The 15,502-nt window shown below is 41.1% G+C and overlaps 1 protein-coding gene across 6 annotated transcripts in view; it reads left to right on the top strand.

Moving 5' to 3' along the window:
* The window catches only part of PDE10A (phosphodiesterase 10A), a 537,273-nt gene that overhangs the window by 234,926 nt on the left and 286,845 nt on the right, over positions 1-15,502 (top strand). For all 6 annotated transcript variants that reach the window (XM_032485326.1, XM_032485329.1, XM_032485325.1 and 3 more), the window contains exon 2: positions 123-257. In XM_032485326.1, coding sequence (XP_032341217.1) covers positions 209-257 — 49 coding nt within the window. In that variant the 5' untranslated portion in view covers positions 123-208. The remainder of the gene's footprint in view (positions 1-122; positions 258-15,502) is intronic.

Raw genomic sequence — 15,502 nt, 5'->3', positions numbered from 1 at the left:
TCTGTGCTTGTCTCCATGAACAGTCTGTCCGTGACGGGAGGCTCCCAGGGAGACCACGCTCCCGATTGTGATGACGTGTTACCGTCGGAGTTGATGTTAATTCTGTGTCTTGTTCTCTCCAGCCAGCTGCCTGCCCTTCACACTTAAAAGTGGGAGCAGAGGGCCCGCTTTGCTGACATTGAGAAGCAGGACAGACACCCAGGAGCAGATGAGCAATGACCCAGCAGAAGGCAGCCTGGACTCACGCAATGCAACAGGTACAACGAGGGCCCCCACGCCATGCCCCCTCCCTGAAGGCTGCCTTGTCTTCCCCGATGTTCCCTCTTCATCTGTGTGGGGGCCTCATGGACAGTGGCCAGAAACCTGTCCATTATTGGGAAAGATATGGGGGTTCTCAGTGTTAGAAGAGTTCCCAGGAATAGAGAGGCAATGTTACATGAGTTTTCTAGAATACCTGTATGGCTTTATTCTCTTTATTTTTTGTATGTTTGAGAATTTATTTGACCAATATGCTTGTTTTTTTTTTTTTTTAATCTCTTTTACTTTTTGACGTTGGGTCAGGCACCATTTTGACTGAGTAGACAGTGAGATGTTTGACTCCAGTGCTGAGGGGACTGGCTGGAGTCCTGAGAAGATGAGGGTGTGTGAGCTCCCGGCACTAGCTGAGTCTCCCAGAGAGAGAGGTGCCTGTGAATAGCTGAGAAGTGAGCCCTGCGGTCCCTTGAATTCAGGGAGTGGAGAAGCCATCAACAAAGGCCAAGAGAAGGAGGGAGGCCAGGCATAGGGTGGCCCAGGGACCAAGACGGGGAAGCATTTCAAGGAGAAGGTGAGCACTGGTGACAAAGGCCCTGGAGAATGGATGGTAGGACTTGGCAGGGTTCATTGGGGTCCTGGGTGAGAGCCGCTCGGTGCAGGGTAGGGAGGAGAAGGGGGAGGCAGCAAGTGTGGGGAACTCGTGCAGTGAGTTCTGTGTTACAGAACAAAGAAGTAGGCTGATGAGCTGTGGGGAGGTGGGGGCTGAAACGAGTTTGTTTATTTCGGAGTTTTTAAAAAATACAATATGAGGCGGGGAAGATTGACTGACCGAACTGTTACTAGTAGCAAAGGTGATCGTCCCACCTCCAGGTGGAGACTCTCTCATCTGTAGAAGCTTCCAGAGCAAAATCAGAACCTTTTTTTTCAGCTTAATCATAGGAAATAGGCTGCTTTTCCCTCCATTCAACAGACCTTAAAGGAAAAACTCTACTGGGAAGCTGCAGACAGACAGACAGACACACCCCCACCATACTCACATGCAAATTCAATTTCAATGTCAAGTTCGATTCCAATTCAGAAACCAATAACAGCATCTTTACAGTATTGGGTAGCCACTTGCCCTGTGTGGCTATTGTAATTTAACTTTAAATTCATTAAGATTCAGTGAAATTGAAAAGTCAGTTTTCTCAATCACACCACCACACTTCAGGGGTTCAATAGCCACATATGGTGAGTGGCTACTTACAGAAGAGCATAGAAGTGGGTTACTTCCACCGTCACATTCCATGGGATGTGCTGCTGTGAATCTGAGGGGATAGGCTATTTTTAAAGAAAAATTAGCGTAGAAGAGGAATATTTGTTGGAGAAGGGAGCAAAGCAAACTGAGAAGAGACTTGGCAATCCTAAATGAAATGTGAGAGAAAAATGGTAAAAACGAGACCATGCATTTGAAAAATTAGGAGGCACTAAATCATAGGCCATCCATGAGAACCGAAGAGGTAAATGCCAAACCAACAGCTCCTAACCAGCTTACTGTAAGAGAAAAAAAACGAACACCAAAAAAACAGTAAAAATACAGTAAAGGCAGCTCCAACAATTATATTTCAAATTTTTATTTATAATTCAATTCTTTGCAACTCAGAACAAGGTTCTCTTGAAACTGAGACTGTTTAAGGATTCACAGTGAACGTTCTATCCCCTACCCCAGGCATCCTTGAACCCTGGGCTTATAGCACATTCAGGTGTGACTTCTAAGGCTTAGAGAGGCTAGTTTCCTAAAGATGGAAGGAAATGTGGAAGGTGGTCCTTTGAGTCCTGGCTCAGTGCTTTCTCAGGGGGCCTCCATGGGCAGGGCCCTGACTAGAGTCTGGGCACCCGGAGACTTGGTTCTGAGCAGAGAGGAGGGGTCCATGCCAGCCCTGTTTCAGAGCTGGGGGAGCCACTGGATAGCCTGGAGCAACCTGGCTCCAGGTCCAGGGAACAAAACATGGTATCTGATCACAGTTACTATTGGCACCATTTCAGCTATACGTATTCAGAGTCAAATAGGATTTCCTGGGCTTCCCCGGAGTCATTCCCATAATTTTAAGACTGCTGTTTTCATGGGGAAATACTTTGTGTTTTAAAAAACTGACTTGAAACAAACTTTTGAATCTCAACTTTCTTATGTTAACATTCCTAGACAGGATTACAGGATTAACATTTTTCAAAGACTTAAATAAATTCTAAACTATTTACTCTGATAGAAATAGCCCTGGGGTTAAGACTAAGGATAGTGTTTCATCTTTTAAAAACTCTTTTGAAAAATCAGCTTTCCTTGAGTGAAATTGTGTAAGATTGCTATTCATAAGTCTTTTTCTCCCAAAAGTCTAAAAGGTAAATGAAAATAGGATTTTAATATCTCCTAATAACTGGTTTCCAAAGGATCCTTTTATCAGGTAATAAGAATTAATTGTCCTCTGAAGTTTCTTTCCCTTTTTGTCTTCACTACCAGGAAGCTCCTAGAAAAATGAATTGGTTTAATCATACTCTTTGAAGTTTTAATGGGGAGGAAGGTTTAACACCGAGGCCAAAGAGTTATTGGGATAGTGAGAGAGCAGGGTGGAGGGAAGGGACAGTGACTCAGGAGTTTGACTCTGGTTCCATCTCTATTCTTAGCTAAGAAGGATTAGAAACTGGACTTTATTGATTACCCTACATAAATACTTACATATTATGTAAGTATAGGTATTAATATATAAGTAATACTTATGTGTTGAGTATTTATGTAGGGTAATTGACTGCTATCTTAAATATTTATCAGAACACTAATTTGTTGACTTATAATGGTAATAATCCCTTTCTAGGAACCAGCATGTTCCTGTCTGTAATCTGTGGAAACCCTTTTCCTGATTTTGAGATACTAGGAAGCCACAATAGTAATTAGGAGTTTGCTTAGGGAACATAGAATCAAGGCAAAGGGAAATAACATCTTGAAGGGTGTTTCATCCAGACCTTAGTAGTATCACTGCGATACTCTTTTTTTTTTTTTTTATTGAGATATAGTCAGTTTACAATGTTGTGTCAATTTCTGGTGTACAGCATAATGCTTCAGTCATACATGAATATACATGTATTTGTTTTCATATTCTTTTTCACCATAGGCTACTACAAGATATTGAATATAGTTCCCTGTGATATATAGCATAAACTTGTTTATCTATTTTATGTATGTTAGTCAGTATCTGTATATCTCGAGCTCCCAGTTTATCCCTTCTCACCCTTTTCCCCCCTGGTAACCATAAGTTTGTTTTCTATGTTTGTCAATCTGTTTCTGTTTTGTAAATAATTTCATTTGTCTTTTTTTTCGATTCGGCATATAAATGATATCATATGGTTTTTGTCTTTCTCTTTCTGGCTTACTTTACTTAGAATGACGATCTCCAGGGCCATCCATGTTGCTGCAAATGGAATTATTTTATCATTTTTTATGGCTTAGTAGTATTCCATCATATAAATATACCACAACTTCTTTATGCAGTCATCTGTGGATGGACATTTAGGTTGTTTCCATGTCTTGGCTGTTGTAAACAGTGCTGCTGTGAGCACTGGGGTGCTCACTGCGATACCGTTGCTGCCCGGTTGAGACCAGTTTTCTGGTGACAGGGATGTTTTCACTTCTCAGACGTTATCTTTTCCCTTCTCTACAAAGCTAAGCACTACTAAAATGTGCTTTTCTGAAACCACTGCACCATGTTTGCCCTCCCTTTGCATTTTTCTAGAAGTGTTCCTCTCCCCAGTGTTATTAGTGTGCTGTACAAGTGGAAATGCCTCCCACTTGAGGATGGGCATTCCCATTGCCTCCAAGTTCCTGGAGGAGCGTTGCCCTGCCCACGCTCCCCTCTCATGCTAGACTGTGTTATTATTGTAGTCAGTCTCAACTCTTTGGGCGTGGGGGAGGGGGATTCACATTTTAAATGCAAATAAGTTAAAATTTCAATATTTAAATGAAGGTTTCATCTTTAGGAAATGATTGCTTTACTTATTGTCCTAATAATCCACAGACAATTGTAATATTTTTAAAGTTATGGCACCTTTTAAAAAACAGACTCCATATTTTGCCTTTTATCAAAACTATCTAGTACCAAAATTATAATAGCCATCTTATATATCAAAAGATTGACAACCAAAAGCTGTGTATGAATAATTTTCCAGCTTAAGTTTGACTTATTATTGTATTTGACGTAACAATTCTGTAACAACAAACCATTTGAACAAGCTCTTAAATTCATGGAATCTGCCTTACCACCCCAAGAAGTGTTTTTGGAAGACCCCCCCTCTGCCTTTGGCACCACGCTAGGTGCTGTGGGGAACATAATGAAACCTAGAACAATCTCTCAATTGTGAAAGGTTTTGTGTTGGAGATCTTTACAAGAATTCCCGAGTCCCGCGCATGGTGCTGCCTCAGGAGCTGTGAGGTGGCCCCTGGGATCTGGGTAGCTGACAGGTGGGCGGAGCATTAAGAGCTGGAGTGCTGCTCGCTGGCAGTGGGGAAAAACAGCTGCTGTAGGAGCAAGTCTGCACGTTGCACGTGTGGACGGTAGGGTCTGCGGTGAAAAGGGGGTGACTGTGGGCAGGAGACGACCTAAAGGGCAGAGCCAGAGATGAGAATGAGGGGAAACCAGGAATGGACACTATGCTTGTATCTTTGGCTCTGGACTTTCATCAGCTGATAATAGAGGGAATTTGTAATGTTTTCCTATACTGTGCCTTTTTCCCCCTTGACCAAAAGCATGAGGTGGTCAAAGACGGTTTTGTTTGCCTGTTTGGCTTTGCATCTTTTCATGTGTTTATTTGAATCTCTTGCTCTTCTCCAGATCTACAAAGAGGGATATTTCCTGTTCTGTGAATCCTGTTCACAAAACTTTATCAACAGGTTTATTTTGCTGTTGCTCAAATCTCATTGATTTTTTCCCCCTCTCTTAATGGTCAGTACATTGATGAATTTGCAGGTGTGATGGAAAGGACAGAAATGCCTCTGAGGGGTGTTAGTGGTGACAAATAGGATAACATATGTAAACTCTGTGTGAACTCTTCTTAGAATGGGTGCTGTACAAAGAAAGCCAAGGTCGCTGGGAAGTTTGTGTCCCTGTTGTTTCTGCTGCCAGCTTTCCTTGAAGTTATCTTGGCCACACCCACCCACTGCCGTCGGACTGGGCAGTGTGGTGCTGGCTGACTGATATTTGAAGTGAATACTCCTGGCTTTCTTCTCCTTTTCTTTCCTCATCATGCTACCCTGCCTTTCTTTGAAGGAGCACGGGCAGGTCCCCCCAGAGCTGGGTGGACAGTTAGGCACTGGGTGCATCTGTTCATCTAGTGGTAGGTGTTATTCAAGGACCACAGCCAGCAACACCCACGGGGTTTGCTGGCCTGGAGCCTGAGAACTTGAGCCCATTCCAAAATGTGTACAGACTTTCTCTGCTAGGGACAACATACTGTTGTGTGTGACTCTGCTGCAGCTGAGTTTACTCCCTCCTTGGTGAATGTGTGTGCATATGTTTGGGTGTGTGCACGGCAGCCTTGAAAAACATGTGGGAAAAGAAAAAGCTAGAAGCTGTGTTTTCCGTGACTTGACTATCCTGGTAGCTGATTGTTTCCCCCATTCTTCTTGGTGATCTGACTCTGTGACTTGAGAAGTCACATCCTTACTGCTGAGGGACTAGCCATTTACACAGCTTCCTAGAGAATCTCAAGGGATTTGAAAACAAGGAGAGATGGGCTGGCCCCCTGGGCGGCCCTCAGCCATCCCACAACCATGGGTGAGGGTCGGGGAGGAGGGGGCCAGCTGCTGGGAAGGGGTGATGGTTAGGACGTGCTGATGAGGCAGGCTGGAGACAGGGAGATGGGAGGTCCCAAGTAGTGGTCAGGGCGCATTTTGTTGCTTTTGGCCTAAGACCAAGATTTACAGAACAAAGAGCAAGGTACAGCATGATCTTTGGAGCAATTCAGCAAATTGGATAGAGTTTCTGAGCTTTCAAATATGTAATGTGCCTTATCTGTGTTCTCAAAAGAGAGCATCAGACCACTCTCCATGTTCCTTTAACTTCGTCTCTACAGCAACTTTTGAACTTACTTTTGAAAGCCTTGAGCTGATAGTCAGTCTCTGCTCTGCCTTGTCTGTCTTTAGAACTCATGGAGGGGGAAAGCAAGTTAACAGCAAGTGAGCACAAAAGGAGCCCCGGCGTGTCTTTGCTTTGTGTGGCCTTACCCACAAGGCCCTCTTCTAGCCCTCAGACCTGGCAAGATGACACCCAGCTTTTTGTCCCACTTGCCTCCCTGGATGAAGGTAATATGATCATTTCATCAGCACAACGTCCCAACCACAGAACTCCTGCGCAAAAGCTCTTCTGTAGAAAGGCTTTCTTACACTAGATGTAAGACCATGAGCAAAGTCTGAGCTGCTCTGTCAGGTGTAGGGAGTGGTTACAGTTCTTTCTGATGAAAAATCATTATTTGCAGGTTTACAAACAACTCGAGGACCTGACCTTTGCAACACAACACAACCTTCCCTTCGCCCGAGTTGTGTTTTGAGTGAAATACGTGCTCTTGACCTCTAAGAGATGCTATCCAGTTTTTATTCAGACGTACTTCAGGTTGCGTGGGCCAGTTGCAGAGCAGCAGGCTTCCAGACTCAGTGGGTGACCACAGATCGCTGCCATGGGCTCTCATCTGTCTTTTTATTTTCAGTATTTGACCTTTCCCAGAACAGTCCTGGTTCTGAGAGTTTTAATCTTGTGTAACGAGAGTATCAGAGGCCTGTGTTCATTTGGTTCTAGTGCAGATTAGGTAATGAGAGCGCGTTATTGTAATGAGCCCTGTTCACTCCTCAGATGACGTGGAGAGTCCAGCTATCTTGAGGGCCGCAGGCCGGCTGCCAGCCCGGGTCACTCAGTGCAGAACCAGCAGCGCCTTTTGTCTCGTTCCACTCCTCGCTCCCGGGTTGTGCAATGCTTGTCAGCTTAGCACGTCCATAAGGGCGCCACGTGCTGCCCTCTCCCACGGCGAGCTAGTTGACCGTAGCAGTCTACTTCTTGACCTCAAATAGGTTTCTGAAATGTTCCTGAAAATTTCTTTGCAGGGCTTGTGTGTACACGCGTCCCCCAGGCGGCAGCGCTGTCCCATTTCAGCGTGTGGTCACTGGTCTCCAGGCTGAGGAGGGACACTGCTGGCCCCGTGTGCCCGAGATTAGAATCAAGCCCTTAGGGTCGGCTGTGAGGTCCTGACTCAGGCAAAAAGCCCATTGACGTCAGCAACCGGGGAACATGGTCTGGCTTCATTAGAAGTTAAAAGTGGTCACTGTCAGAAGGAAATAGAGAAAGGGTAGGGTGTTCTTAGAAAATTGTGTTTAAAAACTGAACCTGCTGTGCATGGTTTTTGCCTTGCGCTTCATTGCACACGGAGCTCATCCTTAAGCAGACGCTGTCTCAGAGCCTGTTCTGCACTAACCCAACCCTGACTCTGACCTTGAGGTGGCTCTGTCCTTCAGGGGCTCAAACATTGTTTGCCTCTGGAGGGAAGGATGGATATACTGTAACATGGCTGGGGTGGCCTTGCCTGCCTCCTGCCCTCCCTGCTCGCCCCCCAGGCTGTAGCACCCAGGGCCAGACTGCCCGAGGTTCCCCTGCATATCTTCTTTATGGCACGAGAGGGTCCTTCCACATGTAGAATTTTTCCTCCCTTTGTTTATCAAGCAGTCATTCCTCAAGACTCATCTCAAGCCTGGAAGTCTTCCCTAACCCCCACTGCACACACACGCTCAGCATGACGCATTGACTGTCCTCCCCTCCAGATACCAACGTGTCTTGTTCCTCCATCTCTTGATATCCTGCCACTACTTACATCTCCCCCTCTCCAGACTGTGACTCTCCTGGTAGCAGAAACCATCCTATTTACTTCTGTATCCCCGGCATCCAACACAGAGTAGGAGCATGTTAGAAACTCCACAGAACAGTTTTTGTGGAATCAGAGTTGGCATAATTCAAGCTGGGGTTGGCTCAGAGCTGCCAAGTGGGTAGCCTTCACAGAACCTTCCTGAAAAAGCTCAAAGAACAGCAACGTGGCCCATAGTGTTGGTTTTGTGGTTTTGCCTGTGATCAAGAGGACAAAGGAGACACGCGGGCGGAAGGCGTGGAGCCCCTGAGACCGAGCTGCGCGGTTTCTCTTAGCAGTGCTGGACACCTGGCTCTTCTGCGAGCTTTCCTGTTTTCCCAGGAATTCATGCCCAGGCATCTGAAGTCAGGGCCTTTGGTTGGAACAAAATATCCATCCTTCTGTCTGTCTGCAGAGCCCTGGGATGCTTTGTAACTGATCTGTTTATTCTGTATAGGCAATGCATTTAACTGAGATACTATTAGCTATGAGGCACGGAAGAATCTGATATTACAAGTAGAATGTCTGCCTTTGTCCTCCTGTTTGTAATCCTGGCAGAATGCAGGTACAGACATAAGTTGAATATCCTACAGTTTCCCACCAGTGATGCCAGAGAACTTGCTTAGATAAACCCTTCAAATGTCTTACTTTCTCTCATTGGTACCTACCTATAAAATCATCAGCATTACTTTAGCTAAGAGAGAAAAATCATGTATATATTAAACTGTACCTTTATCCTCAGAGGTCCTCCTAAGAGTACACGAAACCTAGTAAGTTGCATAATGTAAATGTTGTTTTGAAAACTGAGATAAGCTGATGATGAACTACTTCCTGTGATGGTGTGCTTGGTAAACACTCTCACCACTGGCACTTAGGAGATGGGATTTCATTCCAGTCACAGTAAACTCTAAAGATTATCTTTATAAAAGTAGGTGTAAAATTGCATAGGATGAACCATGTAATCTGCAATGAAAATTAATTTAAATTCAAATCTGACTTTCTAATTCTTTCTAATCCCCAGTCTACACAATATATTCGGTAATGAATGACATTTTAGTTTTCTTGCCCCTAAATTCTCTACTATTCCATATGATGTTAGCTGCAAAAGGTAAAGGAAAAGGACATGCTATGTGCTAATGTTGCGAACCTGTAAGAAAGGTGATTTTTTTTAAAAAAACAGCTTTATTGAGGTATAATTTGCCTAGCTGAAGCATACAATTAAATGGTTTGGGATTTATTCACAGATATGTCACCACAGTCGATTTTGGAACATCTTCATCACTTCAGAAAGAAGCCACAGCCCTTAGCTCTCACTCCCTAACCCTGGCCCCATCACCCTCCGACATCCCTAAGCAGCCACAAACCTACTATCTGTCTCTGACAATCGTGCTGTTCTGGACTTTCATACGAGTGGGATCACATAGTATATGGCCTTTTGTGACTGTCTTCTTTCACTCAGCATAATCTTTTCAAGATTTATCCATGTTGTAGCATAAGTCAGTGCTTCACTTCTTTTTATGGACAAATAATAATCTATTTGATGGATATACCACATTTTGTCTCTGCACTTATTAACTGATGGACATTTGGGTTATTTCTACCTTTTGGCTATTGTAAATAATGCTGTTGTAAACATTTGTATGCCAGTTTGTGCTTTGTTGATTTTCTTTTCTCTTCCAGTTTTCCATTTCATTAATGTCCACTCTGATCTTTATAGTTTGTTTCCTTCTGCTTGTTTTAGGGTTAGTTTGCTCCTTTCCAGTATCTTAAGGTAGAAGGGTAGGTTGTTGATTTGAGGTCTTTCTGCTTTATTAATATAGGCATTTACAGCCATATATTTCCCTCTAAGCACTGCTTTAGCTGTATCCTGTAAGTTTTGATATGTTGTGTATTCATTTTCATTCATCTCAAAGTATTTTCTGATATCCTTTTTAGTCTCCTTTGACCCATTGGTTGTTTAAGAGTGTTGTTTAATTTTCATCTATTTGTGAGTTTCCCAAATTTCTCCATGTTGTTATTTCTAATTGTGGCCAGAGAACATACTTTCTTTTTTTTTTCTTATTTTATTTTATTGAGTTATATTTAGTTTACAATGTTGTGTCAATTTCCAGTGTAGAGCACAATTTTTCAGTTATACGTGAACATACGTATATTCATTGTCAACATTCTTTTTCACCGTGAGCTACCACAGGATCTTGTGTGTATATCTCCCCATGCTATACAGTATAATCTTGTTTATCTATTCTATATATACCTGTCAGTATCTACAAATTTTGAACTCCCAGTCTGTCCCTTCCCACCCTTCTCCCCGCTGGCAACCACAAGTTTGTATTCTATGTCTGTGAGTCTGTATCTGTTCTGTATTTATGTCTATTGTCTTTTTCTTTTCTTTTCTTTTAGATTCCACATATGAGCGATCTCATGGTATTTTTCTTTCTCATTCTGGCTTACTTCACTTAGAATGACATTCTCCAGGGACATCCATGTTGCTGCAAATGACATTATGTTGTCATTTTTAATGGCTGAATAGTATATACACATACACATCTTCTTTATCCAGTCATCTGTCGATGGACATTTTGGCTGTTTCCATGTCTTGGCTATTGTAAATAGTGCTGCTATGAACATGGGGGTGCAGGTGTCATCCTGAAGTAGGGTTCCTTCTGGATATAAGCTCAGGAGCGGGATTCCTGGGTCATACGGTAAGTCTATTCCTAGTCTTTTGAGGAATCTCCACACTGTTTTCCATGGTGGCTGCACCAAACTGCATTCCCACCAGCAGTGTAGGAGGGTTCCCCTTTCTCCACAGCCTCTCCAGCATTTGTCATTTGTGGACTTTTGAATGATGGCCATTCTGACTGGTGTGAGGTGATACCTCATTGTAGTTTTGATGTGCATTTCTCTGATAATTAGTGATAGTGAGCATTTTTTCATGTGCCTATTGATCATTCGTATGTCTTCACTGGAGAATTGCTTGTTTAGTTCTTCTGCCCATTTTTGTATTGGGTTGTTTGTTTTTTTCTTATTAAGTCGTATGAGCTGCTTATATATTCTGGAGACCGAGCCTTTGTCAGTTTCATCTTTTGTAAAAATTTTCTCCCATTCCGTAGGTTGTCATTTTGTTTTACTTATGGTTTCCTTTGCTGTGCAGAAGCTTGTAAGTTTAATTAGGTCCCATTTCTTTATTGTTGCTTTTATTTCTATTGCTTGGGTAAACTGCCCTAGGAGAACATTTTTGAGATGTATGTGAGATAATGTTTTGCCTATGTTTTCTTCTAGGAGGTTCATTGTATCTTGTTTATGTTTAAGTCTTTGATCCATTTTGAGTTTATTTTTGTGCATGGTGTAAGGGAGTGTTGTAGCTTCATTGATTTACATGCTTCTGTCCAGTTTTCCCAACACCATTTACTGAAGAGACTGTCTTTGTTCCATTATATGTTCTTGCCTCCTTTGTCGAAGATTAGTTGACCAAAAGTTTGTGGGTTCATTTCTGGGCCCTCTATTCTGTTCCATTGGTCCATATGTCTGTTTTTGTACTAATACCATGCTGTTTTGATGACTGTAGCTCTGTAGTATTGTCTGAAGTCTGGGAGAGTTATTCCTCCAGCCTCTTTCTTTTTCTTCAGTAATGCTTTGGCAATTCTAGCTCTTTTGTGATTCTATATAAATTTTATTATGATTTGTTATAGTTCTGTGAAATATGTTTTGGGTAATTTGATAGGGATTGCATTCAATCTGTAGTTTGCCTTGGGCAGTATGACCATTTTAACAATATTGATTCTTCCAATACAGGAGCATTGGATATCTTTCCATTTTTTTAAGTCTTTAATTTCCTTAATCAATGTTTTATAGTTCTCTGTGTATAAGTCTTTCACCTCCTTGATTAGATTTATTCCTAGGTATTGCTTTGAGTGCTATTTTAAAGGGGATTGTTTCTTTTTCCTGTTGATTCATTGTTAGTGTAAAGAAATGCAATGTTAATCTTGTAACCTGTAACCTTGCTGAATTCTTGGATTAGTACTAGTAGTTTTTGTGTGGACCTTTTAGGGTTTTCTATATATAGTATTATGTCATCTGCATATAGTCACAATTTACCTCTTTTTTTCCAATTTAGATCCCTTTTATTTCTCTCTCTTGCCCAGAGAACATACTTTCTACTATTTTCATCTTTTTAAATTTATTAAGTTTGTTTTATGGCTTACCATATTGTCTATCCTGGAGAATGTTCTGTGTGCTCTTGAGAAGAATGTATGTTCTGCTGCTGTTAGGTGAAGTATTCTATAGCTCTAGGTGGTTTATAGTGTTATTCATGTCTTCTATTTCTTTGTTTATCTTCTGTTTCATTGTTATGTCCATTATTGAAATTGGGATATTAAGGCCTCTAGTATTGTTTCTTTCTTCAGTACTGTCAGATTTTGCTTCATGTATTTTAGTGCTCTGTTGTTATGTACATATATATTTGTAATTGTTATATCTTTCTGATGGATTCTCCTTTTTATCATTATAAAATATCCCTCTTTATTTCTGGTTACACTTTTTTGTTTTGTTTTAAGGTCTATTTTGTCTGATACTAGTCTAGTCACTCCAGCTTTCCTGTGAGCACTATTTGCCTGATATATCATTTTCATCCTTTTACTTTAAACCTATTTATATCTTTGAATCTAAAGTGTGTCTTCTGTGGACAACAAATAGGTTTTTTTATCCAGACTGACAATCTCTGCCTTTTGACTGGATTGTTTAATCCATTTACATTTAATGTTGTTATTAATGTAGTTGGACTTAAGTCTGCCATTTAATAGCTTTTTTCTATATATCTCATGTCTCTTTTGTCCCTCTGTTTTTCCTTGAATTCTTTCATTGACATTGCATAATATTTTCTAAGGTATTTCTAAGATAGCATTTTAATTTCATTAGTGATTTTTTTCATTCTATTATTTTTTTCTTTCTGATTACAACTCTCACTCTGTCTACTATATTAGGCCACTTCTCACACTTATGATTATAGATAGCAGTTCCCTCTCTGGCTCCAGTTCAGGTTGTGTGCTTTCTCCTTAGTAGTAGCCCTTATGCTGCTGTGCAGTATGGGTGTAAAAGTAATTTTCAGTCCTGCTTTCACTTCTTCTGGCTATAAACACAGAGGTAGAACTGTTTAAAGTTTTGGGAAGTTGCCATGTCTTTTTCTGTAGTGGCTGCATTGTTTTACATTTCCACCAGCAGTAAACAAAGATTCTGATTTCTTCACATCCTTGTCAACACTTCTTATCTTCTATTTGTATTTGGTTTTTATTTTGGTTTTTGATAATAGTCATCCGAATGAGTGTGAATTGGTCACTATATTTTTTAGTTAGTTTTTACTGGTTGCTATAAAGCTTACCATATACATCTTAACTTACCAAAAACAGCTTCAAATTTATACTAGCTTAATTCCAGTGATATATAGAAATGTTACTCCTGTATAGCCTTATTCCATTTCTCTCTTTTGATGGTGTTATTGTTATACATATTACATTTATTATATTACAAACCCCCAAATATATTCTTATAATTATTACTTTACCATCTGTCATCATTTCCTTAGTAGTTATAGCTTAGCCCCCACCTACTTCCTTTATGCTGTTATTGGTAAATACATTATAGCTTCTATTGCATTTTTTATGTTATAGGCCTCAAAATATACAATATACATACTATTTTATATAGTTATTTTATACAATTGCTTTTAAGTGAGTTAAGAATAAGGGAAAAAAGCATTTACAGTGTCTTTTATAATTATTTCTACTGGGGTCTTTACTCATGTGGATTAGAATTAGGCTCTTCAGGCTGAGGAATTCTTTCAGTATTTCGCATAAAGCAGTTCTGCTAGCAATAAATTATTTCAGTTTTTGCTTTGGGAAAATTCTTTATTTTCCCTTTATTTTTGAAATACACCTTTGCTGGATATAGAATTCTTTCTTGACAGGTTTTTTCCTCTTTGAGCACTTTGAATATGTTGTTTGGCTGCCTCTGGCCTCCATTGTTTCTTCTGAGAAGTCAGCTTTTAATTTGTTGGGATTCCCTTGAATGTACATCATTTTCCTCTTGCTTTTTTCTAGGTTTTCTCCTGTCTTTGACATTCTTTACTTTTACTGCAGTATATCTATTTGTGGGTGTTTTTGAGTTCATCCAGTTTGAAGTTCATTGAGCTTCATAGGTGTATAGGTTATTTGTTACAGTGTTTCAGTAAACTGGAGGGGCTTCAGCCATTATTTATTTGAATTTCTTTTGCCTTTTCTCTCTATCCTTCTGGTACTACGTTACGTGTATGTTGGTATGCTTAATGGTTCCCCACTTTCCTGTGAGGCTCTGTTCATTTTCCCTCATTCTTTTTTTCCTTCTTGTGTGATCTCCGTCAGACTCTCTTCAAGTTTGCTAATTCTTTCTTCCTCCAGTTCGTATTCACTCTCAAGCTCCTCTTGTTGAATTTTTGTTGTGCTTTTCAATTCTACAGTTTCCACCTGGTTCTTTTTCATAAATTCTCTTTACTGATACTGTTTGATGCAACATTGTCTTTATGCCTTTCTTTCCTTCTTTAATCACAGTTTCCTGTAGGTTCTGTGAGCATATGTATAATGGCTGCTTCGACAGCTTCTACTAAATCTGACATCTGGTTGCTTTCACCAGTTGTGTATTTTTTGTTTTCCCTCCCTCTGCCCCTCTCTGTCCCTTCCCCAGGGTGTGGATCATACCTACATGCCTCATAATTTTTTGTTGGAAACTGGATATTTTGGATAATATATTCTAGCTACTCGGGGTAGTTGTCCTCCCTCTGCTCAGGGCTTGTTGTATTTGCTTGCCTGTTTGTTTAGTTACTGCTGGGTTATTTTAGTGAAGCCTATTCATACACACACACTGCATATACCTCTGATGTCACTCCTTAGGGAGGCACAGCTTCAGATGTGCCCACAGTTATCCTGGGGTGACAGTGGTACTGGTGGGGCTCTCTGCCTGCTTTCTTGGACTAAACACAGTTGTTTAACTCCACTAATTGCCTTGTTGGCTGATTGTGCAGTTGCTTTCAACAATGCCCTGGGGATAAACTGATTTACAAACTAATCCAATCAAGTCCTGTTTCCTTTGAAAGAAAGGTCATGTTTGATATTCTAACCCTAAGAGGTCCCCCACCAGCTATCTTATTCCCTGGTTCTCTCTAGCAAGCTAGCCAGTCTACAGCCTAAGCTGTCTCTTCCTTACAACCACAGATCTCTTCCCAGTTGCCTTTCACCATAACCTCCACTGTTCTTGAGAGTGCCCTCAGGCTTAAACTTCTCTGGGCTCCATTGCAAGTGAAGTCAATTCCTAT

Source organism: Camelus ferus, chromosome 8, assembly GCF_009834535.1.
Source record: "Camelus ferus isolate YT-003-E chromosome 8, BCGSAC_Cfer_1.0, whole genome shotgun sequence".
NCBI lineage: Eukaryota > Metazoa > Chordata > Mammalia > Artiodactyla > Camelidae > Camelus > Camelus ferus.
This window is presented reverse-complemented; position numbering and strand designations above follow the sequence as displayed.